This window comes from Cygnus olor, chromosome Z (assembly GCF_009769625.2).
Source record: "Cygnus olor isolate bCygOlo1 chromosome Z, bCygOlo1.pri.v2, whole genome shotgun sequence".
Classification (NCBI taxonomy): Eukaryota; Metazoa; Chordata; class Aves; order Anseriformes; family Anatidae; genus Cygnus; species Cygnus olor.
Genome location: NC_049198.1, coordinates 13,880,794 through 13,908,498, shown reverse-complemented (window position 1 = coordinate 13,908,498; position 27,705 = coordinate 13,880,794). Strand labels below are relative to the sequence as shown.

The 27,705-nt window shown below is 35.8% G+C and overlaps 1 protein-coding gene across 1 annotated transcript in view; it reads left to right on the top strand.

The window, feature by feature from the left end:
- RICTOR (RPTOR independent companion of MTOR complex 2) overlaps window positions 1-27,705 on the top strand; it is an 81,075-nt gene that overhangs the window by 4,804 nt on the left and 48,566 nt on the right. The window contains exons 3-6 of the mRNA XM_040541935.1: window positions 10,908-11,005; window positions 21,644-21,708; window positions 26,134-26,265; window positions 27,265-27,328. Coding sequence (XP_040397869.1) covers window positions 10,908-11,005; window positions 21,644-21,708; window positions 26,134-26,265; window positions 27,265-27,328 — 359 coding nt within the window. The remainder of the gene's footprint in view (window positions 1-10,907; window positions 11,006-21,643; window positions 21,709-26,133; window positions 26,266-27,264; window positions 27,329-27,705) is intronic.

Here is a 27,705-nt window from a genome sequence, read left to right as displayed (position 1 = left end):
CTTCAAAAACAGTTGGAGTCTTACATCTTACTTGTGTTGCTGTCTGAGAAATTCTCTACTGCAATTATTCTTGAATATTGATCTTTTTTTTTTTGCCTATCTGGACTCCAAGGGGTACATGACTGTTGATGGTGGCCTGCTAAGTTTTTAGGCAAAACCTACCTTTTGGTAGGTTTTAAAAGCAAGTTAGAGGAGCTCAGTATATGCACTCCAAAATTAAGGCATACGCTTAGCTTTTCTATCTGCACTTGTGCTTTAAATTGGCATTGTTTTCAAATTGTAAAGCACACTAGCCTGGTTATATTGATAACATTTGCATACCTCTGGCTATGTTTCCTAGATTATTACTACTTTTACAGTCTTAAGACTTTTCAGAACTACTAAAATGGTATGTGCTTACAGTATTTTCACTTTCATTTCTTGAAAACAGGAACTAGATGTTTAATGAGGTGAAAATCTCATAAAAAGGCAACTTTAAACCCTTGCTCACCATTAAAGTATCCGTAGGAGCTGGGCACTACGATGTCTTTCAAAATCTGTGCTCGTGTTTCTTCAAAAGTTTTGTGTATGGTAACTTATTTTTTTTATGGGTGGATTTTTGTATATTTTTTCTTGCAGTGGTTCAGGTTTGTCAACAAATGTCAGCACTTTTCTTCTGAAGGGCAGAAACTAAAACTACCATTCTAATATTTTGTGGTTTCTTTTTATATTTGACAGAAGGGGTTGTTTGGGGATTTGGATCGGTATAAATAAGTTCTTAGGTGTTTAAGCAATGCTGTGTTTTCACATTAGTTTTCTGCTTTTTTTTGCTTTTTTTTTATCTGGTCATTTGAATCTTACAAAATGCTGAAATACCAAAATCTCTTGATTACTGCTGCCCTCTTGATAGGAGTTTTGGGATTTTTTTTGTCAGAGTCCGTCCAGGGTAGATGCTATGTAAAGAAACACACACCCTTCATCATAATTACAGTAAATAAGGAAGCTAAGTCAATGATAGCCTTTCCAGAAAGAAATGCATCAGACTTCTGCCCAATCTTGGAATCTTCCAGCATACTTTACCAATTAGCTGGGAAACTAGAAAGTTTTTCCTTACCAGCATGTAAGAGATGCTCAATCTCAGGTAGAGTGTTAACAGTGGGAAGAAGTGTAGTAGGTATACTGAAAAATATCTGTTTACAAACTAACTGGTTAGACCCATCCAAATCCAGACATTGAAGGAAAGTTTCAGGGTGGCTTGAGAGTTGATGTTGAAATCATGGCTGACTGGTTTTAGGAATGTGGTAAAGAATTGTTTGTGTTTTATCTTTCAGGCTAAATGGGACTCTTCCCTGTGACTTTTTTTTTCAGACATGAGTTATCCACCGTAAAACTATTTTCTTACAACTGAGACGTAAGCATGTGACAGGAGGCTTGGACTACACAACAGATTGCATAAAATAAGGGGTGTGTTTTTCATTGGAAGCATGCTTTATGGCATGCAGGTGGGCAGGTGCTTATACCATAACACAGGTCACTGCATACAGCAACACTCATGTGGTACGTCCTGATACAGAAGGGAACGTGCCGTAATGCTGTGAAACCAGTGCTGGCTGACAGCTGACAAATTGCTTTAACTGGAGCACTGAGAACTTTCATAATGAAATATATTTTGCATTATTGTAGTTTAGAAATCTCCAATATTAGTATATTCATGTATACTGCACAAGCAGTTTCTTTTTCATTTGCCAAACGTGCTGCAGTGATGGAAAATTTGGGTAGAATGGGTCAGAAGAAAAGTAGAAGTTAGCAGAACTTCAGAACATAATTAATGAAGAGTGTATTTACGCAGTCCTTGCAGCTGATAAAGAGGAGGAATGCTGGTAAAGATGTAAAAAAAAAAAAAGACCAAAAAAGAACAAAAACCCCTACTTAGCTGCATTTTCTTAGTTGCATAACTGAATTTTTATAGCTATGTAAGACTCATTTTGTTTCTCTTACATTTATCAGTGTGTAGCAAGCCGCATCTAAACAGCGGCTTGAATATGTTTAGGTAATTAAATATTATGAGGAAGTGTCTTCACGAAATTGTGGCAATGTTCTTGGAATCCAAGTAGTTCATCCATACCTTAGGCTGAGTGAAAAATCTTTTATGAAAGTTTTCTAAAAGGTGTGATTTTTTTTCGTCACCGTCCGTGGGGGTGTTTAAGAAAAGGTTGGACGTGGTGCTTAGGGACATGGTTTAGTGGCTGACATTGGTAGTAGGGTGATGGTTGGACCAGATGATCTTGGAGGTCTTTTCCAACCTTAATGATCCTATGATTCTACTTATTACTGTTTTTGTTATATCTGATCTTTTGTTCAGGTAGCTAGCAGCTTCTCAAATACTTCAGCGAGCTACTTTTTTCCCTTTTTTTTTCTTGTGGAAACTGAAGATATTTAATTGTCCAAGGTGTAAAATAAAAAGCATAAAGATTCTGAATTCCATTTCCACTCAAGAAATGTTTAGTTAACAATTCCATGCTGTTTATCAGTGATACTTTGAACAACCTTAAGCCTAAAACCAACAGGATGGCAAAATGGCAAAGATGAAATAGGACGGTTATCAACCATCTATCTGAGGTGGCTAGGGACAGTTAGCACTTCTGGTTAAAATGAAGGAGGTACATCTCTATACCTAATTTACATGGAATGTAATGGTTGTGAAATGAACTACAGCTGCTGATTTAAGACTACAGAATGTTTAGTGGGAGATTAGTTGTGCATAGACAAAAGGTATTTGAAACAAAACAATATGGTCTTGATCTATAGAAAATGTGTAATTACAATGGAATAGTAACAAAGAATAATTTTGTTAATCTCTTCATATTAAAAATGTATGGAGGCAAGTATGTTGGCTGACAATTAGTGCTGTAAAAAAAAAGAGTAAACCTATAATGTCTTTTCCCTTTATCATCTTTTGAACACTAACGATGTCAGAAATTAGCTTTAGCAACCTCATATCTAGAGAATTTTAAAATCTGTTCGTCTCCTTTATGCAAACCATATGTGATTCTCATGGATAGATTGAGTGGATTTTTTTCTTGAAATTCAAAAAGAGAAATGGAAAAAATATTGCTGTTGCCCTGTTTCCATAAATGTGGTGTTTCCAGCTCAGTTTTGTAGGTTAGCCTGTTACTTCATAAAGGTAGATTTCTTCGAGTCAAAATGTAACTATGAATTAGATGTCCTCTGTGCTTAAAAAGATGAACTTAAATTTTCTTCTTTATCATATGTAAAAATTTATAATATAATTGACTTTTTCTGTCCTTTCTCTGAGATTTTTTTTAGGAAAAAGAGCAAAAGGCTTGAATGGTCACAACTGTGGGCAGGTGAGACTGTCCTGTTGCTAGCATGATGTGCTGAAGTTCCCAACAGTCTTCAGTCAGTCTGTGTGCTATTTTGAAATGTTCTGGTCGTAAGATTTTGAGGTCAGTAGTTATCACGTCATACAATCACCGCAGTGTAAAGGTTTCCTGCTGCTGTTAGGGCTGTTTCTGAATTACCTGCAGCTTACAGTTGCATGTACCTTTATTAGTGTTTCAATTTGGAGATGTTGTTACTTTGCTCTTTCCCTTTTACAAATTGCCCTTAGTGTCTTTGTCCGGAGACTGGGTGATCCTACATCTGATAATGGGGCTAGGTTATTGCTTCTTACACAGCATCTTATGTGACAGGATTTTTGGGGGACAGTGGCTAACTACTGACAGCTTGAACTTTTATCAGTAAGGGCCTTTTAGCTGGATAGCATTTATGTTTTGGTGTTCTTGAGCAAGTTAAGATGATGCAGAGAATAATCAAAATGCTAATAGGGAAACATTCTTAGATACGATCATGTTCTTCCCTTTCAGAAATTTTCTTCTAATCTCATTGATAGTATTCCCAACCTGCTTGTGTGCTCAATAATATTCAAAGAAATGCATGATCAGAATTTTTGAGTAGTTTTGAAAGATTTCCCTGATACACAAACTAAAGAGTAGTTGCATGATGTGACGCAGTCAGTGTATATATTTTGTTTAAAGCAAATAGATATTGTGACTGGTCTGAATTTTCTGTTCAGAATTGTTGGCAAGAAATAAGAAAATGAGTTTGGAAGAATGAAGAATAATTTTCTAAATGATTACAGTAACCCTGTGTCCCCCATTCAAATGCGATGTTTTCGATTTCCATACTGATTTGATTTCCATCCTAACATAGCCAGCATTATGGATCTGGGAAAGGCTTGACCTCCAAGATTTTACCTGCTTTTGAGCACAAGAGCAGTTGTACTGGGTCACCCCAGCCTTGTGGCCTGTCAGTGACAACAGCTGCTAATTGGTGCACAGGAGAGAGTTGGAGAACAAGGAAGGCATGCAGTCACACTGCCATGGAGCATTCTCCAGCCTCCAGCAGTTTATGGATCAGTTCGTGCTTTTTTTTTCCTGTCTTTTTTTCTTAATATGTAAACCTTTAGGTGTGTTAGAACAAGTTCTTCTAGAGTTTAACCGTACATTCTAGAATAATTTATACCTCTATTTTACTATGAAGTGGTAATGACAGGAATTTTACTAGGAGACTGTAATTTCAGCTTGGTTTTAATCATCACAGTGTGCACTAGTTACAGGTATGTGTCTAATACTGTAGAAAGATGGAATAATGTGTTTTTTTGGGGGGCGAGTAATATATGAAGATTGTATGTCATAACGATGATTGCCAAGGTTCTTGGCATTAACGTTGTATCCTCCTAGTATTTGAAGAATAAAGCAGGCATTCATTCTCTAAACTGACAAGTAGTGCAAACCTATTGTGGTACATTATGTGGTTCTAACTTGAAAATTATTTTCAGAACTAGTAAGTGAGGAAACATACGTGTGTCTTATACTACTATAAGACATCAAAATCGCTAAAAAAAAACATGAGTTAAAAAAAAACATGAATTTTCAAATCAGCGTTGTTATCTTTTGGAATGGTCTTTGGTTATCTTTTACTGTGTTTAAAGTTTAAAGGTATTTTAAGTTCTCACCATCAATCAAAAAATTTGTATGTGGCTACTCTTCAGCTTTGTTCTGTGCTTCTGTTGGAGGGATAATATTGTAGTTTTAGGTGCTATGAAAGTTGTTAACATTTCAACTATAAAACCTGTTTTTCAGGAGTTTTAGCAGTAAAGGAAGTCTACAAATTTGGCATACAAGATCACACACTAGGAGTAATTAACATAGTTCTGAGGGTGAGAACGTAGTTTAGGATGGCTTTTCTACATGTATAATCCCGGTGTGTTGGTTAGATATATAATACTGTAAGAAAATAATTTGGAAAGTGGTCCATTTTTGAACTGCTTTCACGACTTCAAGCTGATTGTAAAACCAGAATGTTATTTGATGTAACCTCTGTCTCTACTGAGGAATCTTTTAAAAAGGAAAAACAGAAACATTTAATTTATGGTATTTTGTACAAATCTCCAAATGAGAATTCTGTACAGTCATAATAGGTTTTTAAATTCTACTTGCGTGTTTACTTACAGAAAGATGTATGTGTAAGTGTAGATCTACATATAGTAAGATATGAAGGGTTAGATTTGTAAATGTAGTCCCAATATAAGACTTAAGACTTTTTTGTTTTCTGAGATTGTAGCAATTCCTGGATCCTACCTTGGATGTTCTGTCTCTTGTATCGCTTTCTACTTAAAAGACAATTTTGTAAATATGAAGCTTAATTTCTACCTGACTGATGTAAGCAGAGGAATGGTTCTCTTCTTTCTAACTACAATGAAAGAGATGAGCTTTTTTTTTCTGTATTACTGAGGCACTTTTATCTATTCATAACTTTCTTAAGCAGCAAGAGTGAAAGTAATCTGAGTTTATTTCTCTCTTTTCATGAATATGGTTTACTGAATCTTCTAAGTTGTATTTAAATGGCAGTACTTTATCTATTGTTCATCTGTGAAAGGTGTATAGGAAACAACAAATCGCTGCTTACATTCTGCTGGAATCACTGTTTTTGGTCATCTCTACCTTTCAAGGGGATGTTCGAAGTTGTTAAACTTGTAATACATTCTCTTTTTTTCTAATTTTTTATCAAAAAATGTAAGTAAAACTTACACATCATGCTATACCAGTGAAAAGTGTATTGCACCTTGCTGATTCAAGGGTAGTAATAGACACCCTCTATGATTAGTATTAAAACTCTTATATTTTTCAGCATAATAGTAACTAAATACATTTAATGTAGAGATAATTTTCTGTAATGTTTTTACCTGTTTAATTCTCTGTAATGTTTTAAATAATTTAGATAATGTGTATTACTGTGTTTTTGAGAATCATAGGCTGAATGTGAATTGTTTTTTTTTGAGTCTGGTAGAGTTTGGTCTTTGTGTTCATATCAATAATTCAGAAGTGATCTCTGTGTCATGCAGTTTTCTTTCTTATGTAGCTGTCTTTTCTTCCACTGTTCTCAGAACTTGGTTGTTTTTCTTCTGTGCAGTTTCCACATCTTGAATTAGATGTAAATTAAAAATACTTCGTGTTATGAGAGATTACATAATTACCCTGATTTTTTTCAGAAATTCATAATGGAAGGTTATGCATTTTTCACTGGTGTTTCACTTCATTCTTTCAGATGTTGAGAAAAAGTGTTTTAGCAGACTGATTACCTGTCATCTGAGCTTGCATGGCACCTCTAAGTAACAGGTTTTAACAGCTTTCGCTAACTGATAACTCATGGCTGTTTCAGTGGAAAAGGAGAACATTGCATTCGTGTTCCTTGTTGTTTCCTTCATTTTTGCAGCATGTAGTTTAACAAGCCACTGAAAGCAACCTTGAAATGTACAGTTGTGTAGCAGTTAGACTTGAAGATTTTTTATCTTGATTTTTTTATTAAACAGATGTGTAAGTTAACCAAGGTCATCCATTTATACTGTGATTCTTCCCTTCAAGATATCTCTTGTGTCATTGTTCTTAGACAATTATTAAATGCTTAACTTACTGAAGTACAACTTCCTCCTCTAAGAGGAGTCTTTAGCCAAATTTAGTCTCTTATCTCACTTCTTGGCACTGTGACGCTAGTATGTGTGATAAGCAGCTACTAGCGCAGTCTCTCACTTGTGAGTTTATTTACTGTATGTGTGTTAGATGCTGTGTTCAGCTACTGGCCTAGCATCTCAGAAGTGATGCATATAAAATGTATGCTCCTCAGTTTAACTTGTTATGCCAGACTTAGGAGTTACTGAATTATTTGTGTGCTGAAGCCCGCTGTTCTTGTTTGCCTGTTCTTAACATGCGCATAACAGGATGGTGAATTGGCACGCTGCTAGCCTTTCCAATGTGGTCAACAATGCTGCTCTATCTGCCAGGATGGTAGGGGGGAAAGGAGTCGTCACTCATGCTAATATAGCTATTGCTAGTCCTGTTTCATCCCTGCATTAGATGGAGCACTGTTTGTTTTGCGTAGCTGGAGCTATGTGGTGATATTGTTTTCTCTCTGGACAATGGGATCTGTCAGAACACATCATGACTTTCACTGGGGAAAAACAATGTCATGGTCCTGAAGGGGTGTAAAAATGAGTCAAGCCCTAAAAGGTCATGAGAGTTTAGAAGCAAACAAAAACAACTTTGAAGATTTTTTTAATATATATGCATCTATGGATTACTTTAAGGTACACAGATGACTGAATTCTCAAGGCTAGGGTTTTTAAAATGTAAATATCACTATATGCTGAAGATTATCACTGTAGGTACTGGATGTTATTTGGTGCAAACAGCTGCGGGTAAAGAACTGTGTTTTATGGAATAGAAATACATAGAACTATTTTGCCTCTTCAATGTGCTTGCTGTCCAAAAAGGAAAAACGTATAGAAAATAAGACTAATGATCAGCAAGCTAAGCTGTTGTTGCAGATCACAAGTGGTCTCGCTTGGAAGTTTTGTATGTATGCACAGGTTTTTAGATTATATTTGAGACTGTGGCTTTGTATGCATTGATCAGGACAAGCGTAGAAGTGCAGGTGGGAAAAAAAAAGTCTGACTTTTCAGCTGAAAAGATTCATTAGATAAGAGTGTGTCCTGATTCCACCAGTCTGCTTATGAACATCTCGATGGCAGAGATGCTTGTGCACAGGAGCTTGTTTGTCTTAGGGATTCAATTTGATTCAGTAACCCAGCAGAAAACTAACACGACCAAAAGAACAAAAAGCATTCTGCAGAATTGGTATGCAGAATCATTTTAATGTGAAGTTGATGTAGAGCCAGAGTAGTGTATAGGGTAGAGGGAAAGAAAGTAAGGGAAGGGGTTGTGCATCTTTCAGCAGAGGAAAGCGCTAAGATCAGCTACATCGTTTTGCACAACTCCACCCTCAGAAGCACCATGGGAAAGAATGTGAAGATACTTTGTTGCTGTTGTGGGCCAACTCACAATGAGTCAGCATCTCAGTGATAAATGAGGTAAGTCAGGAAATAATAGGTTATTGTGAGGGTCTTAAAATTATGATGAGTAGCTTCTCTTTATCTTTTTCAGATAGAAAAGCAAGAGCCACTGAAGGAGTAAAGAATAAGGGCTCGTTAATCAGAGCTAAGAAATCTCTATGGCTTTAGTCTGACCTGGGGTCATCAAAAAAAAAGTTTGTCCTTATCAACATTAACATGTCCTGTTAAGCTTGACAATGAAGAGTTAGGGACATAATATTTCTTCTTTGGGGAGATCAGTTTCGGATTGCGTGCCATGTGTTTTGTTTTATTTTATTTCTGGGCTAATCTGTGTTTTTCAGTGCTTTTGAATGAGACTTCGTGGCAGGAAGATGAGCAGTCCTGGCTCTGATCTTTGATTAACAGAAAGCCATGTTGATTAGTTGGGAGAATGCAGAATATATTTAGTCTATTTTTAAGACATTTTATTAGGAAGCATATAATAGCAAGAGACTACATCTGTGAAGTCACATCGTTTTGTTTAAATTCTTTTACATCTGCAACTCGTGCAGTTCTGTTAGACTTGCCTATCTTCCAGGATGGCTTTATTTTTAATAGAAATGAATTATGTTAGAGTATCTGAATAAAATTTCTGCTTTTTTCTAATATATGATACATTTCCAGAAGAGGGAAAATGGGATAGGCTCTCCTTGAAGTTAAAACGTCACAATTCTTTTGTTTGAACCTTCTTGAAAAAAATCACTTCCCACATTAAAACCAGGACTTGAACTGACACAGCTGACTGAAAAGGCTTCCATAATTTTAGTTCTTTCTGAGGACTTAAGCTATTAGAGGGTATTTCTTTCTTTCCTGTCTCTTTTTGTTTGTATGTTTTTTTCCTACAGTGCTGGGACTGTTGATACAATCAAACTATGAGGAAAATAATTTGCTATATTCATATGATCGATACTATCAATTCAATTTGGTAGTAGAAATGTGTTCTTATTGTGTTCTAGATCTGTTGCTGGAGTTTTTGCTTCAAATTACTTATTTCCTAGTAAAACTTCTGGGAAATGCTGGCTGCTCTGCTAAACACTACAAAGTTGGTTTTCATCAAACTTTTCTGTCCCTAGAAATGAGGATTTTTCTGTGCAGAAAGAGTACAATATTAGAAAAGTTGCTCTGACTTTACATATACATGTAGAGTAAAATGGTTTTGGTGCACATTTTAATTGTGCAGCCTCATTATAAATGTATGTCATAGCTGCAGAGGTATTGAAATGGGACGTGGGATGTGGTAGCATCATCATGTTCCAGCTTCTTCAAATCCAGATTGGCTGCCTTTCTGCGGAGAACATGCTACTTTGTTCCAAGTTGCAACCACAGCATCAGGCAACCAGATAGAGATGTTCTTTGCCAATAATATGCCAGAGATTGTCTGGCTGATCTCGTGTCTTTCCTGTTTGTATAGTGAGCTTAGTTTCAGTAGAGGTTTAACTTTCGTGTGTAACTATCCACATGTTCAAAATTAAAATTTACAAGAATATTTCTACTTACTTTGTGAAGTTGTTGTTGCTGCTTGCTCTTCAGAGAATAGAGGTTGAACATTCTGAGACTGCTCACATCTGGTCGGTCTTGTGGTGTAAATGGGGATATGTTATGGGTTCAAAAGTGTTGTGATATGGGGATGTTCGTACCCATAATTTTCAATTTTATTGCTCTTTCTAGTTTTTAAACTAGAGAAGCTAGTAATAAACCTGATTTGCTGTGTAGACAGGTGGTGAGAAGCTGCTTTCTTTGGATCTCTGGTTTCGTTTAGATAATGAAAAATATACAAATATTCTTTCATATTAAGTTATCCTGCATGGTAATATTAGGATATCCTTTCATACTAGGATGTTCTTTCATATTAGGGCCCTTAGGAAGAAAATTAGGAGAAAAAGTTCCCAGTCACCTTGCTTACCTAGTATTCTTCTTCACATATTGCTTGAAACTCCCAGCCCTCTAGTAAGTTTACAGTGTTTGTGGACAGAAATTCATATGGAGAGCAGAAGAGAGTCCTGTCTTCCCAAAATCCTACTGACCCTATATTTATAGAGGGAAAAAAAGTCATATGGTGTTGTAGTAAACTGCTGTCTTTTTACTTCTGTCTTTAAGTTTACTATTTGCCTTTAAAATACAGGGGGATTAAGGATAAGTGTTCAGCTATGACATGCTAGGACTGGAGTTCAAGTCACTAAATGGATATCTTTGTCAACTGTAAATCTAAGATATTTGATTAAAATCTGTTTTAAAGTAGGAGTCTCTCTCCCCAATGGACTTTAGCACTTCAGAACTCAGGTATACCTGGCTTGCATTCTAGACATAAATCCAGCTGATCTTTCTTGAAGGAAGATGATCTACAACCTTAAGTGAGATTAGCAAAATAGCATTTTATGTTTTGGAAACTGCATGTTGAGTGTATGTTTATACTTCTGATTCTTGTAATTGTCTACTAATAACCTGTTTTCTTTTGCAGAACCCTGTGATAATATGAGAGAGATTCTCCAAAATGTGGCCAAATTGCAAGGTGTCTCAAATATGAGGAAACTAGGTCACTTGAATAATTTTACTAAGGTAGGTGCTTGAATGGTGTCAGAACATGTGATCATACAGACAAAATATTTTATATGTCCTATATCAAATGTCTAGGAGATTCATGAAGCAGTTTTGCATATAGGAACAGTACATGCTGTGAGAGAGTAAGAGTAAGCAAGGACAAGTAAATAAGTGAATGGAAGATCATGCTGAAATTTGTGTTCTACAGGAAGGATTGTTATAGTGCTTAGAAATCTGAATTATCTCCTAATTCAGAGATTAAGTTGCATAAATAAAGCTAAAGGATTGGTTCCTGCTCCACAGGGTTGAATCAAAAAATAGGAATGGCAGACACGTTTGATGTAAACTGGCAAAGTATGGTAAGGAGGAGGACTATATCACTGAGCATGATTTTCAGTGTCTTGGGCACTAGCAGGATAGGAACTGTTAACTTCTATTATGTTTTCTTTTTTTTTAGTGAAAAAGATCTAAAGGGTTGATTTCTAAAAACTGTCTGTTTTTTCTAAAAACTGGCTGATTTTTTAGGTACTTTTTCCAATTGTAAGCTTGCAGATAATGAGAATGTGAAAGATACTTGCCTGAAAGTTTGATGGAGATGTTGGGAGCTTGCTGGAGGCAAGAATTAATAACTTACTGTAGAATGAGAGATGATAGACTGAGGAAAGAGACCATGAAAGGCTTTCAGAATGAGGGTAAAGACATTTTTTTGGTAGATGAAGAACTGGTGAAGAAGAGCAGAGAGGACAGATGGGAGGTGAGCAGTGAATTAGGTAAATGGTGTTTGTTGTAACACAGTGAGAGGCTGTAGCTGGACGGTGTTCCAGCTGTTAAGGTAAGGTAAAAGTAAGTACGTTACAGTAAGTGAGGTTGGAGACAATGGAGCTTTGGTGTGCGTGTTACCTGAATTAATGTACTGATACACAGAAAAAGTTGGTGAATTGTACGCATCTCTGACAGTGTCACAGATAGGGCAACATGCCTGGAAATGAAACCCAACTTTCAGTGACACAGAATGGGTTCTGCAATGAGCAGTAGATAGAAAAGGAGGTAGTAATGGATAATTTAGTGGGGAAAGTAAGGTTTAAATTCATTGTATGTGATAACATTGAGTAAGATAAGCAGGAGGCTGCTTAACACTTCTGAGACAATCTCAAGTGAAGGAATGAATGCTCAAGAGCAGATCTGGGGGACCAGTTGATATGAGAAGGACAAACATAAATCATAATCCTTGAAGTAGGAATGCTTCTTGGCTGTTGAAAGCTCTTGTAAGATTCAACAACACTTCAGTGGTAGTGTATGAGTTTCAATTGGCAGAAGAGTGAGTACAGAGAACAAAGTTACCAAGCAAGTCAATTTGTCTTCTAGTGTTTTAGGAAGAAATCTGCAAGTGCTTCGTTTTCTGAGTTTAGGGCACATGGGGGTACAAAGCATTTGCAGAGAATCGGATCTTATTTACACTAAAATCTTTTCTTTGTGTCATTGTTTTATTGCATCTGCATCCACTATGACAAACACTGCTGTTGTTACTGAGATTCTGAACTATTTCAAGAAAGTCCCCTTTAAGTTGCTAGAAAAGGCTGAGTCATAACTATATTTCTTTTTTTGTGCTGATCTGGAAACTTAATTTAGGTGCCTCCAAATTCTCTAGTTGCCTTACAATGAAAGAGATGGATTTACGTTTGCAGGTGTGTGATTCCTAGCAAAAAGCTAGTATTTGAGCAGGTCTTAAAGCAATATTGATTTTTCTACTGAAAATCATCACATAGTAAGTACCTGTAAATGTGGTCAATTAGTAGATATGCATAATGTAATTAAAGGACGAACCAAAAGTTCTTTTAAAATAAATGAAATATGAAAAAATGAATAGTATCATAATTAAATATTTAAAAAATGTTACTGCTCTTTAAACTGACCTAGTGTGAAAATTGGAAAATATGCTCAAAAACACTAGGAAGGTTTTTGTAAACTGAACTTAAGACTGGCAAGGAATGAGGAGTTTCTGTAGGCAACTCACATCCCTGACTTCTGGAGACAAACAGTAATTCATAACTGGGCTCTGATCCTAAATCAGAGTGACCACGTGTAAGGTAATCATCCTACTCCTTGATGTTTAGCATTTGTTTAGCACTTACAAAGCAGATATTTCAGTGAGGACAATATATATGTATAACTTGTACATTTGATTTTGAAAACTGTTCCTACTTTCGTCTGAATTGTGAATTCAGTTATGAAGATAGAATAAAAGTTGCAAAACATACTGTATTGTCTCATTGGTGGTTGGAACAGTTCTGTGTTTTTCATTCCAGTGGTTAAGAGTGAAAGCATGGAGACAGGGGGAGATGGTTTTATTTCCTTTTTGTACTCCAGTCTACTACCATGAATTGACGTAGTCTCAGTTCCTTGTTTTTGAAATAGGAGTGTGGGGAAGACAGTGGGGTTTTGTGATGTTTGATATGTTAGCAGCTGAGGATGTTTGTATTTTCAGCTTGGAGGATATTGGTGGTGATAAACTTGATTTGTCCATTAATTCTTGTATTTTATTTTCTGTGCGAAAGGCTGCGAATTCACAGAATCTGAGAATGGTTAAGGGTGGAAAGGACCTCAGGAGGTCATGTGGCTCAACATCCCCCTCATGCTCAAGCAGATCAAACTGGAGACAGTTGCCTAGGACCATGTCCAGATGGCTTTTGTATATGTGTCCCAGGAGGGAGGCTCCAAAACCTCTCTGGGCAACCCATTCCAGTTCTCAGTCACCCTGGTTATCTATTGTATGGGCAGGGAAAGTATCTTTGGAAAAAAAAAATTAGAGTACTTCTGGTAAAATAATATGGAAAAATCTATAAAACTTGCCTCTCCTCTAGAAATATTACACTAAAAAAAAAAAAAGGCAAAACAAGAAGGTAGGAAAATGTCAGTACCAGGCAGTTGCTCCCTGCTGTCCCAGTTCTTTTCCTTCAAAGATAGCTCTCACATTTGGAAGAAATATTATTCTACTCTTCTGGTCAGATAAAGCAAAATACCTATATGCATGTGAAAACAAGTAATTTTAGGTAACATGGACTTTCCTGACAGAGACTGTGGTAGACTTTGTTTGGCATTAATAACAAGATGTCTGAGATATGTTAAGTTTGGGTTTCTTTCCTTGAAAGAGGACTGGATTTTTGATTCTTTTTGATTTTTTCATCCTTTTTAATTAAGGAGAATGAAAATAAATATCCTTTAAAAAAATCATTGAACTAGACTCCAGGATTTTATGCAGAAATAAAATAACTTTATATAAAATTGATTAAAATAAATGTGGTTAGCAGTCAGCATGATTTCTTTCTTTATGTTCAAGAATGATGCTGTGAGGCAGATATTTTTGTATTAAATTTGCACGTCAGATATATTATTTTCATTTTTCCTTCCCTTCAAGAGGAGTTTTAACTAGTGGTGTCTGAATCACCACTTACTTCGCACAGTTAAGAACCAGTATACTGTATACGTGATATTTTTTTAGAAACTTGTTTTCATTCATCAAGTATTAGATAGTACTTGTTATTAATAAAAAAACATAATATTCATGTTCTTAGCTTTTTGAGTCAACGTGGGGTTATTCTTACCTAACAGTTGCTGTAACATTAACATTTTATTCTCAAAGACATTTGTATTCACAGTTCTGGTGATATTCAGACTATTGAAAAGTACATTTTGTTACGAATTTTTTCTCCTTGTCTGCTGCTCATCAGCTAATGCTTGAAGCTGGAGTTTTGTGGGTAAAATGGTTTATGAACTACTGCCTAGCCTATATTAGACAAAAGTAATCCTGTTCCTTTCAAACTACCTGTCTCACTATTTAAACTAACCTGAATTTTGACCTGGAAACTGAGAATTTGACCTCTCATAAATGGTCAGGGACATCTTCAGTTATTGCAGCAGTTCATTACGCTGTATGTGCCTTTGGCTTCAGCGAGCTGACTAGGCTTAACCAATTTTCGTTTGTATGGCCAGACAGATAAAGCAAGCACCTTGAAGTTTCCCAACTTCTGCTGATTAATAGCAAAACATGATTGTTATTTCTTTGGGTTTTTCCCCACCCCCATGAGAAGTAGTAAGTGATAAATTACTGAAAACCAGAAGGAACTGTACAATTGCATTTACCTAGTGGAAAATTATCTTTTGGATTTGAAGTATTCATTTAGAATCCTGCATTAAAGAAGGTTTATTCCACTCCTACCTTCTGAGATATTGTTTATACCTTTTTAACTAAAACCATATTTAAATAATGAATTTTTAAAAAATGTTCACAGATGCTGTTAATGTTTTTCATTAATTCAAAGAGAAAGCTTCTTTCAGGATAAAATGAAACAATTCATTTTAGCTTGGCCCTAGCAGTTGAATAGCATCAATGATATTGAAAATGATATTTCCAGTCTGCTCAAGGCTAATTCCATCATTTAATGAAGCTCTACTGCTCTGCTCTGTGTATCTGTTTGCTTTTGACTATGCTGATGAATTTTGATAGGATGTGGATTGAGTTTGGGGCTACAGAGGTTTTCACAGAGTTTCTCTCTGATTCATAGTCCATTGCATGGTTTTATGCTCTGCTTCTGTTGTCATTTTAGGGTCTTGTCCGTCCTTTGCAAAACCCAAATATCTCTGAATCTGAATGCAGTTGTTGGTGACTGTAATATTTGTCCAAATACCTATACCACTATAGGCAAAACTTGATACCACTTCATAAACATATGTAGCAGATAGGAACAGAACACCTGCTTAGTGGCATTCTGCTGCAGAACAAAATTGGAGAGTAAATGGGTCTAAATCCAGAGTCTGTAGTTTTGGTAAAGTCTTATAGTAAGACTAGAATCTACTAGGTGTTCTACTCATAAATATTACCACTGGTGGATCAAACTATTTCTAAAATTAGTGTAATAATTGCATTTTGGACATACGGAATACTATCAAAATTTACCTGTTAATTGCTATGGCTATTGTGTAAAATGTAAAATTGCACTCAATTTGTGTGTGCTGTTGACCTCCTGTGGTTTTGTTGTTTTGAGCTACTGTTTCCAAGACATGTTGATGTGTTACTCATATTGCTGTGACTCATCCAAGTAGCATGAAAAACTCATAGCTGACAGTAAACATGCAAAAAACCTTCACTGTAAGTTAGTCACTGTCTGACCTAGAGTAAGGATCATTTTGTACTAGTATTAAATCATCTGCTCAAAGATACTCTGTGCTGTTCACATTCTTTTATATGAATATCAAAAACTCTGAATTTTAGAGTTGACTTGCAGGCAGTTCTAACAAGCAAAACATATGTCGTGTTTGTGTACAAAATATAAATGTATTTGCTTAATCCCATGAATTTTAATGATATGATAATCTATTGCTATTCTAGTGAATTATAGCAATGTCAAGCCACAAGCAGATTGTAGTATTCTGGTACTGCCTGTGCCTACAGACTTATAGTACTACAAAATACATATTACTTGTTCAATATTACAGTCAAAAACATGACAGGCTTAGCTTTGTCAGGAATTGAGCCATCAACAAAAATCTCTGCTTTTGGTCCATAATCACTAACTTGCTTAATGTTATTTGAAAGTGAAATGTAAAGAAAGTGGCAAGGTTTCACCTTCAAAATATTTAAGGCCAGACATTTGTAACTGAGCAAATACCTAAAGTACGAAGACCAACTGAACAGTATCTTCTTTATAGCAGCTTCCATGACTTTATTCCCTTTTAAACGTATGTCAATCCAGCCTTACTTTTGCCAGTCTTCTTTTTTAATAGGCTAAATAAACCCAGTTGCTCAACCTTCATGGGTGTATTTTCTGCCTGCCTTGTATATTTTGCTGCTGTACTTTTTCCAGTTTCTCCGGTCTTAAAACACAATTTGGGGCACTGCATTTTAAGAGTAGCCTGAGTAGAAAAATCTCTCTTAATCTGACATAATGCAATCCTATTATTTTCAATGGTAAAATTACTTTTTGGAGATGACATCACATTAACTCATTTAGTTTATAGGTTGCTGTAACTCAGATCTTGCTTTACTTTCAGAATTGTTACTGTATTTGACATTCTGAATGCTTTCTGGACAGCTTGTATTTCTCTGCTGGGCTCCTTTTAGTTTCTCTATGACTCTTAATGTGTTAACTTGACGTGATACACTGTTCCCTTTATTTAATTGAATTTTATTACCCATTTTGGGCACTCCTTTTAAATCACTGTAAGATTTTGAATTCTGATCTTGCTGTCCATCTTTTAAATTGTTTTCTAGCTGGAAATCCTGTAAGCACACTACATTATGTAAGTTCTAAGGAAAGTCAATACTTAGGTAACTGGCCCCTTGGAATGAGAATAAACAGCCAGTAGCTAGTTCTGTATTTTTTCAGCCAATTTTGTGTTCATTCTCTCTGTGAGAGATGTTCCATGTGCATGTAAACACTATTATGTTTTGATAATGATTATCGCATTCAGATATTTGTATCCACAGAGCAATTAAACTTGAGGAAACTTCCAAAATACAATTAGGTTTCATGACTGAACTTCAAGATAAGACCAGGTGTATCTATCAATGAAGTCGTGCTTGGTGGGAGTACTCACATAAAGAAAAATAGTCGTTACTGAAGAGGTAACGCTGCATGCAGTTGGTAAAGAGTGGTTACTTTGGACTACTAGTCCAGCCCTGAGAACTGAATGCCCTTTAGTAGTTGCAGCAGGCTAGGTGTGTTCCTGGAACACATCTTCTGCTTTAGTTTCATTTTGGGACCACTGAAACAAAATGTGTGGTAAGCGCAGTGACAGAAGAGTTGCCTCAGAAGAGTGCATGTGTTCCAGATGGTAGGGGCAATGTAGTGGCACTTCAGAATCTGACCTTTGTCCACAGGCTACTGTTGTGTGCATGGCAGCTGCAGCACCTCTTTTAATTAATGGAAGAATAAAAAAGATCTTGTTCCTTTGAAAGGCATGAGAGTACCTGTAATGACAGTCTTTTATCAGGACCAGTGATTTGTCACATTTCATCTTGCCAATTGCTTTCTGAGTAAAATCTCTGCATTTTGTAATGATAGTTCCCTTTGCAAGTTAAACAGGAGTGTGTGTCAGTAGGGACATGTTTTGAGACTGTGGTCCATGGAACTATTACAATAAGCACTAAGTACATTTATTTTCATGCCAGTGTTTTGGACTTAGCGGGACAGAACCATTAGCAAGTACAAAAAGGTACATAACTTTGGCACATTGAAAACACTGGTGGGGGGGGACACAAAGTAAAACACTTGGTAGGTGCAATGAGCAAGTTTCGTGAGGTTTTTATCTATCCATAAGTGCTGTTAGAATTAACAAAATTAGTGAAGAATTAATGGTGGGTGGGAAAATGATGCAGTAGGGAAAATAAATAAAATTAGATGTTCTTGGAAGGACTAAACTAAAATGAGAAGATGAGCATCTTTGTTTTTCAGAGTTCTGCTTAATGTACCATTTAAAGAAATCTAGCAATGAATGTCACTCGAGTAAGGGTGGGAAACAGATATTGGCAATGTACTTACTTTCCTATGTAAACTTAAACAGAATTTTCCATATCTTTGCATTTACTTATAATTTATTCTGCAAAAGCAAGGTTTTGATTTTGTTCAATTTTGAGCAATGATGACGAGCAGTGCTTAATATTCTTCACAGTATAAAGTATATTGACAGTGTCTGTAAGGGTAAATACCTGTTACATTTTTAGTTAATTTCTGTTTAGGTGGTAGTTTACCACCAGTAGGTATTAATACACACGTGAGTTAGGGAAGAGCTTCAGGCTGCTGCTAACAAAGCTGAATGACTTCTTCTCTACTCCTTATCCCCTTGATATGTTGGTGACTGTGGAACTGGTTGCCCTAAAACGTTTCCAAGTCCTTGCTAAGCAGTCTTCTGACTTCTCTTAATTAAAGGCTACTTCTCTAGTCTATGTACAAATAAATAATGCAGAATTGTTCTGCAGTTGTATAGCTGAAATCAAGTGTCATATTAGAAAGACTTGTTTTTGTGCCTTGGGTTTGAAGGCTTGAAAGAGTTGCACATACTTTCAGCTGTTGCTAAATTGCAGCTACTTTGTAAACTTTATTGCTTATCTTTTATTTCCTCAGAAAAGAAAGTCCACATATCATAATTACAATTTCTTCTTAATTTTTTTGAAGTAGGAAAAAAGCTGTTGAAGATAGTCTGGTGTATGTTAAATTAGGATTTCTCATTTCTGTCTGGGATAGAATGATGGTGTGAGGTTAGATGTATAAATGACAAGCCTAAACAACTGTTGATGAGCCTGTCTGAAACTGAACAAAAGTGTTTTTACTCACTGTCTTCTCACACTATTTTGCTTACACTCTGCCAGCCAATTTTTACAGTTCATAAGATGTCAATAGAAATGCTAAAGCAGCAGTGGTGGCCTTAGGCAGTCCAACAACATGGCAAAAATAGACTGATTGTAGGATATGACATATTGTCATGACTAGTTAATGCACATGATTGCCTAGTTTCATTTTGGCTGGGAAGTTGCCCGGCGGAAAGGGAGCTGAAGGTATTGGTCAATAGCTGACTGAATATGAACCAGCAGTGTGCTCAGGTGGCCAAGAAGGCCAACAGCATCCTAGTTTGGATCAGAAATAGTGTGGTCAGCAGGACTTGGGAAGTGATCATCCCCATGTACTCGGCTCTGGTGAGGCCGCACCTCGCGTACTGTGTTCAGTTTTGGGCCCCTCAGTACAGGAAGGACACGGAGGTGCTGGAGTGTGCCCAGAGAAGGGCAACGAAGCTGGTGAAGGGTCTAGAGAACAAGTCTTATGAGGGGTGGCTGAGGGAGCTGAGGAGTCTGGAGGACAGGAGGCTCAGGCTCACTCTCTACAACTACCTCAAAGGAGGCTGTAGCAGGATGGGGATCAGTCTCTTTTCCCAAGCAACAAGTAATAGGACAAGAGGAAATGGCCTCAGGTTGCACCAGGGGAGTTTTGGATGTTTGAAGGAAAAAAAATCTTCACTGAAAGGCTTGGGAAGCATTGGAACAGGCTGCCAGGGAAGTAGTAGTTGTGTCACTATACCTGGAGGTATTGAAAAGACATGTAGATGTAGTGCTTAGGGACATGGTTTATTGGTAGACCTGGCAGCGAGTGCCAGTTTAACAGTTGGACTTGATGATGCGGGAGGTCTTTTCCAACCTGTGTGGTTCTATGTGGTTCTCAGTTAAAATGGAAAGGTAGAGTAGAATGGGTTATGTAATAACTTTCTTTATTTTACAGTCTTCTCTGCTTATAGCCACTGCTAAGAAAAATGGAAGATTGAAAATATTTCAATTAAGTCTAGATTATTAAATTGGCATGGATCATCTCCATATTTGGCTCAAATAATCTTTCACTGATAACTTTGGATTTCAGCATAATCTAAATCATATTTTTTAAAATATAAAAAATAATTTCCTAAAATGTAATGTCATCTTTGGAAGAACTTGTTCTGATTGAGCATAAACCTAAATACAGTTTGAATTTGAACCATCATGCTAATAAAATGGGTTTAATAAAAATGGGCATAGTGTTTGATAAATGTTAATAACTTCAGACCAGTAATATTCACTAGTTGTACAAACACTGAACTTCTCACTGAGGGCAAACTGTTGATACTACAGTGGCTTAGATTTGAATGCATACCTATTTCAAAAGGAGAGGACAAAATGTAAATCTGTTGCAATCAGTGTTAGTCATTTGAGTTCTTGGAAGTGCTTTGTCCGAGTGCTTTGGCATTTGAATCTAATACTAAATTATTTTATTATTTTAGATAAATGAGAAGACTAGGATCTTTGCCACCATTGTAAAAGAGAACAATACCAGTACTTCTTAAAGGAGAGACTATTGTTCTTTTCTTGAGAGGTTAAAACATGGCAGGCAGTAGACTGCTCCTTTTGAGAGATTGGCTTTGGACTTAAAAACTGCACTTGTAAGTCTGTAGTTTTGTGCTCAAAACTGACAGATGAGGCTGAAGCGTTCAGAAATTGCTACAGCTTACGGGTGTAAATTCAATCTTTGCAATGATTTTTCAGAGGTATCAAAAAAAAAATCACTAATCATGTGGAATGGATGGCAGGTCAGGGTAGATGGCAGCTGTGGGACCCTTACCACTTGCAACTACTTCTCAGTTTTTTTCTGTGCCTGTGCTGCTGTGGTGAATGAAACGTTACAGTGGACCATCAGTGTCTAGCTTTACTTCAAAACTGTCACCCAAGCTGTATTTTTGAATGCAGATGTTTTATGTGCTTTGACTTCAGTCTCTTTTGTCTGCTGAGGTTACCAATTGCCTAATCACTGCTTTTTCCAAAAAGAGCCTAAAGGCAGCAAAAGGAGCAATCTAAAGCATAGCTTCTGAAAGTAGAGTTGAAAAACTGACCAGTAGGCAACTTAGGCAGTTGTGCAAGTTCCTATCTACTAAGAGAGGCCAAAGGCTTGTGTGTCTGGTGCGTATGTAGGAACTGAATAGTGTCAGCAAAAATTTTCAGGGAAATCTGAAGTTGGTACACTTCCCTCCCCTTGCAATGAATGAAATTCCTTGTGTTACTTCAGAAGCATTACCAAATATCTTAGGTTTTAAATAGTAATTGTTAAAGAATTTTAAGTAATAGATGCCTTCTTTTATTTTCAGCTTCTTTGTAATACTGGCCATGCTGAAGAAAAGCTAGGATTTACGTATGACAGCATCATAATATGGTAAGTAATAAGGAACACTAGGGTAATACTTCGGGTACTTTGGTAATAGTAGGGTACTTTCATTGTTCTAGGTAAAATTAAATCAATTTTATTTGTACTTTTGAAACTGGAATTTTGTATTTCCAGTATGTTTAAAATGTCATAATGCAAATGCATACTTTACAAGTACTTTAATGAGTAAAGTCAGAAATACATTATACACTTTCAGAAAGAGGGGGAAAAAAACTCCAAATGAAAGTGTAGATTTCTCTGTTGTATTTTCTCAGAAATGTAAAAAATATAACATCTCAGTACTTGCAGAAAGGACTTATATAAAAATGTTCTCTTAAACAATTTGGAGCATACTCTTAATGTAGTAGAACTAAGATTTTAAAGATGAACATTTTGTTAGTTTCTGTGTGTGTGTATGCTTTGTTGGACTGCTTTCCTTACTCCTAAAACGTTATGTATATACTTTCAAATGGAATTTTCCTATATCTTGTCTCAATGTCTGACAGTCAAAAGAACTACATGCCTGTTTCCAGAACTTGTGTTTTTGTGCAGACGTTGGTAAATTGGTCCTTAGGCTCAGCTTTGGTGGTAGAAAAAGAAACAGATTTAGGATTTCATGTTTTAATATTTCAATATTCTGTCTGCGGTTTATTTTGCTACATAGGTTAGAGCTATTCTGAGAAATTTGCAAGTGCTGAATTTTTAAATTATTTTAGGAAGCGACCTTGAGTTAGGCTAAGTATATATATTCCTTTGGAAATAACGTGTAATTTTATAATTTGCTCTTCTGATTCTCTCAACATTATCCTAGATTTTCATATACAAATCTTCTTGTAGTACAGAACAAACTTGTTTTTCTTTGAAGATGAGAACAGTTATTTGGATGCAGGAAATAGTGTACAAGTTTCTTCATTTGGAGTATGAATTGTTAACTTCAAAGTATTACACTATAAGGGAATCAGTGACTTCAAGGAGAACTAGAGGTTTTCCTATAAAGTTTTGGGTTTTGGAGTCAGTAACCTTGATGGACAATTTAACTAAACTAAAGACAGCTGTAGTCTGCACTTTTCTGATATACTAGTCTGCAGTAATTGCAGTTATTCTTGAGTTAAAAGATCTGTTTTTTAGGACTCCATTCTCTTTTTACTCCAGGTACCTGATTATAGTTTCTTCTTGCCAGCAGTTGGAGATAATAGTGACACATTTTGTTGTCATTCCCAGTGTAGATTGGTCTTGCCGGTTCCCAGAGCACCATACCATTGACAGCTGAGAGGAAGCCTTGAGCCATGAAGAAAATGGAGTGTTGGTAGGCCTCAGAAACTTTTGAGGTCTTTTAGTAATGTGCCAAGAGGCTGTAGCCATACAAGATTCACAATATATACAATTATCTGACTGGATCAGAGATCTGTCAAAACCATTGTTATCTTACTGTAGTGAGTAGATGAGATGATTTAAGAGAAAAGTTTAAGAATGAACCTGTAGTAGTAGGTTCCTGTAGTACCAAGTAGTTAGTCAATATTCTTTCTAATTCCATCCTTTGTTAGTTTTTCCAGATTTTTAGCAGTATTAAAGTTTTCAGCCCTAATGCTGTCTTAGGTGGCACTTCTCATTTCTGTAGTGACACTGAAAATACTTGGATAAGTTTGCTGCTGTTCTTGCATCATAATACATTTTCAGCTTTCAGACACAGATGCACACAGTGTACAGATGAAAATCATTTTCTTGATCTGGTGGCTGTTTTAGAATTCTGTGCATTAACTCACACGTAACAATCTTCAGTTTTCTTCATCTTGCCAGTTTTCCATAGGCATAATTTTTAAATTCCCTTGAAGATTCTTATAGCCCCATCCTTAAGTCCCCTGTAATCCCCCCCCATCCTTTTTTTCAAATTACAAATTGTATATTAAGTACTGTCTACCAAAGGAGACTGTGAACCTGATACTTAAATGGATAAAAATCAGGATAAAATTTGTCAGGATAAAAATCTTCTGTTCATTCACCTCTGCTCCTTGCGTTCATCATTTCAGATTTTGATTTGTGTGATTACTTTTCATCACCCTATAACCTCTTCATATCCTTTAATACAATCTTCAGCAGTACCTTATGTGAAAGTTTTGGGTTATTACTATGTTAGGAAAGTGTTTCCTTTTTAGTACACTGTTGTAATAACTCTTTCCAACTCTTTCAAAAGATTAGCAGAATATAGTTCTCATAAACTATTCTGGTTGCTTCACGTAGTTAGCTTTTTTTAAGAGGATATCTGATAAACTGTCATCTGGATGAGCTTTGGAATCCTTTTTGTGCAAATGCTAGCAAATATATGAAGATAGTTCATATTAATGTTCTTTCCAGACTCTTAGATGTGAAGCTTGGTGGGCCAGTGATAATACTGATGGATTTCCTCCATTCTTCCACCATTTTCACTTCTTAGTCTGATATTTAATATATTAAAAAAGACTTAGGATAGGAATCTCCACATGCATCTCCAAAACAATGACTTAATATGAAGAAAATATTTGTTTATCTCATACTTCTGTCTCTTAATTGCTTTATTATTTCTGTGTTGTGATTCATTTTTAAAAACTTTCTGCTTGTGGAGTTCTGCCTGAGAAGCCAGAACCTATGTCCATGTGTACAAACACACACACCTATCTTTGTCTAAAGGTTGTTTGCTCTGCTGTTCAAAAAAGGTTTTCCTCTCAAATATAAAAGTAAATGTACTTTTCTTGATGGAGGGGAAAAAAATCCAGATGCTGTATTTGGCTATCCTAATAAGAAATGTCATAGCCTCATCATTGTTTTCATGGGAAATGGGTATCTTCTGTCTTAGAATCTCCACTGAAGTGTCTTAAACTGGAATATCCAAACCAATTACAAATAGTGAGGTAGAAGCCCAAATAGAATACTGTTGAGAAGATGTGAGTCTAATGCTCATCTGACTTCCATCTCTACCAATCTGCAACACTAGAAACAAAATATGTTTCATGATCTAAAGAATACCTGTTATCCGTTCAAAGCAGATGGTTACTTATCTTTCCTTTTGTCTGCTTTTCTTGAGGGACTTGGAAATAACTCGCGTAGTTCAGCTCTTGTAAAGGAAGTTTTCCTAACCTCATGTTTTTCTACTAGCTCAGCTTAAAGTTTTTATATGAAGAATCATATCTGATATTACAACAGTGATTGTCTTCCTTAGTGCTGAAAGCAATAGTCAGTTTATCTGTATTTGCATAAAGTATTGCAGCCTTTCTTCTTGGTCTAGACATCACCTGGAAGTAGATTCCTTTTATAGTGACTCTTACATGGACTGACTAACTCATCTTCAGAAAGATTCAGAAGATCTTGGTCTTGGAATGGTTTATTACCATGCATGACCATCTAAGAATAAGAACAAGAGAAAAATCTATTTGTATAGGTTGAAAGTCAGTCTCACTGGCTGCAGTGTTCACATTCTCAGATGTCTACTGAAACAATCCTCCTAAAACATGTGGCTAAGAGTTTTTCTTCTTCCTTTGTATTTAAGGAAGACGGGAAAATCTTTTGAGAAACTTCAGAAGGACAGTGTGTCACTTAATACTTTCAAACTCTGTTTCTGGAGGTCTTCAAGATCTCATTTTTTTCACATTTCCCTTTTTTTAAACCTTGCTGGTGGATTTAGGGATTACATTATCATGTTAGGTTTAGGAGAGCTCATTGGTGTACGAGCAAAACACTTTCAAAATCTGTCTAAAGAGAAATGTTTCAATTATATTTTGAAATGAAATGTGTAGAAATCTATGCTATGTAGCACTGCTTAAGTTACGTATTTTCCATTGACATCCATGTTTCATGTAAGCATACTGATCTCATAATATCTTTAGAGAGCAATGCATGTAATAGTTAAGGTTCAAATTTCATAGGATGGAATGGCTTGGGTTGGAAGGGACCTCAAAGATTGTCTAATTCCAACGCCCCTGCCATATGCAGGGGTGAGTTTTGTCTCGGATGTCTAGACATTATTCTGAAGATCTATTCTGAAGATCCATACATATGGATTAACAGTACAGCAGAGTACGAAGTGCTTTCTGTCTGTTAAACTTCCTGAAAATTTTAACTAATCTGGAATACTTTTTCAGGATTAATATTGTGCTCAACTGTTTTGTCAAATAACAAGTCATATACAGGTCTTGGTCATATTTTGTTTCAAGGGTATACAGACTGTTCTAAAACAACAAAAAATCTGACTTTGTTCAGATCAATATATTGTCTACATCTGCTGGCAAGGTGAGGGTTTGTCTTCTAGACTGTACAGGTGAATATCTCAAAGAAAATTAGTACAGGATATTTCTCTTCAAAAATCTGACTTATTTTAAACAAGTTAGTAGTATCTGCATCTCAGATGGTGAAGTGTACCTGCTGCTATATAATTGTTTGCCCCCTTTGTTTCCTTCATTGTAGTCTGCGATTAGCCTTACTAAATGAAGCAAAAGAGGTGCGAGCAGCAGGATTGCGAGCCCTCCGCTATCTCATTCGAGACTCCAGTATTCTCCAGAAGGTGCTAAAGTTGAAAGTGGATTACTTAATAGCCAGGTAATTTTGCCTTCTTGTTGCAAATTGCAAAATTGTACTTATTATTTTTTGTTGAGAGAGGTGAGAAAACATGGTTTCATGTCCTCTTATATTCTTCACATATACTTTTATAAAAGTCTGTTTTTTTCAGTGTGAATAATGTACTTCTTTAAAAAGTTTGATAATACATCACACCAGCTAATCCAAATAAAATGCTATCCTAGTACATGGCATCCTAAGAATAATCTAAAAAATTAGACACATTAAAAATGTTTTTGTATCATAAATGCCATTAATTGTAAATTAGTCCATGGTATTATTAGCAAATTGAAACCATAGTAATATTCATGTCTCTAGTTTTGTGGGATTTGTTCCAATTCTTAGTATCATCATACTGCTTTAGGGCCTCTAGTACAAAGTCAGGACGAAAAAGTAGTTCATGCCCAAGAATTTATAATCTAAGTATAAACCATGACCCAACACAAAGATACCAAAGGGCAAACTAACAATGAGATAATAAGGCCAGTGTGGTGACTAGATCTAATTATCATTTCTAGTGCTTCCTTTGTTAAAATTATCAGATTTAATGTTCTGATATGTGTTTGTTTTCATATATACACACATTCTCAGTTTTAGTGTGATGATAAATTTTTTGTGTAGTGATAAATTTTCTTGGCAAAGGGATTTTTCTGAAAGCATATAAAAAAATTGAAATATTACAAATGCTTTTGTTTAATCTTATTTGAAATGACACATGCAGCTAGCTCAGAATTGTTGAAACTGTTATGCTTTGTCATTGTATGTTTGAGAGCATTCTAGTGATTTACTTGTAATGAGGATAACTGAAAATAAACTGAAACTGTCTAATCATGAATATGTTTACTGAAAGGCAGATTTTTAAACAATCATTCATAATTTATGTTCTCTTTATTCAGTTGTATGAATATTAATGTGAGATGTTAACAGTTAAGGTGAAAGTTACTTTTGATATAAACAAAAATTTCTTTTAACTTATTTTAGGTGCATTGACATACAGCAGAGTAATGAAGTAGAAAGAACACAAGCACTTCGATTAGTCAGAAAGGTAAAATCTAAGTATATATGGTCTTACCAGGGCTGGTAGTCAGCTGTGTTGACTCCAGGTTTTCTTCATTAGCAGATCTTTTTCACAGCCTCTCATTTTATCATGTGAGAAGAAACTATAGCTGTTAATTAAAAAAAAAAAAAGTGCTGAGACTTATTTTGGTTTTAATCTCTTATGACTGAGAATCTTGAGTGGTTTACAAAAATTTTCCTGATTTTTTTTTTCCTTTGATGGACATAAAACTGAGTAAGATTTGGAAACAGTTTATCAAATGATGAGTGCAAGGGTTATAAAGGTATTATTAAGTTTCTTCTTATGATTTAACTTGATTTTATAATATCTTTAAGCATCTGTGAATGAAGGATTCAAGATTTTTC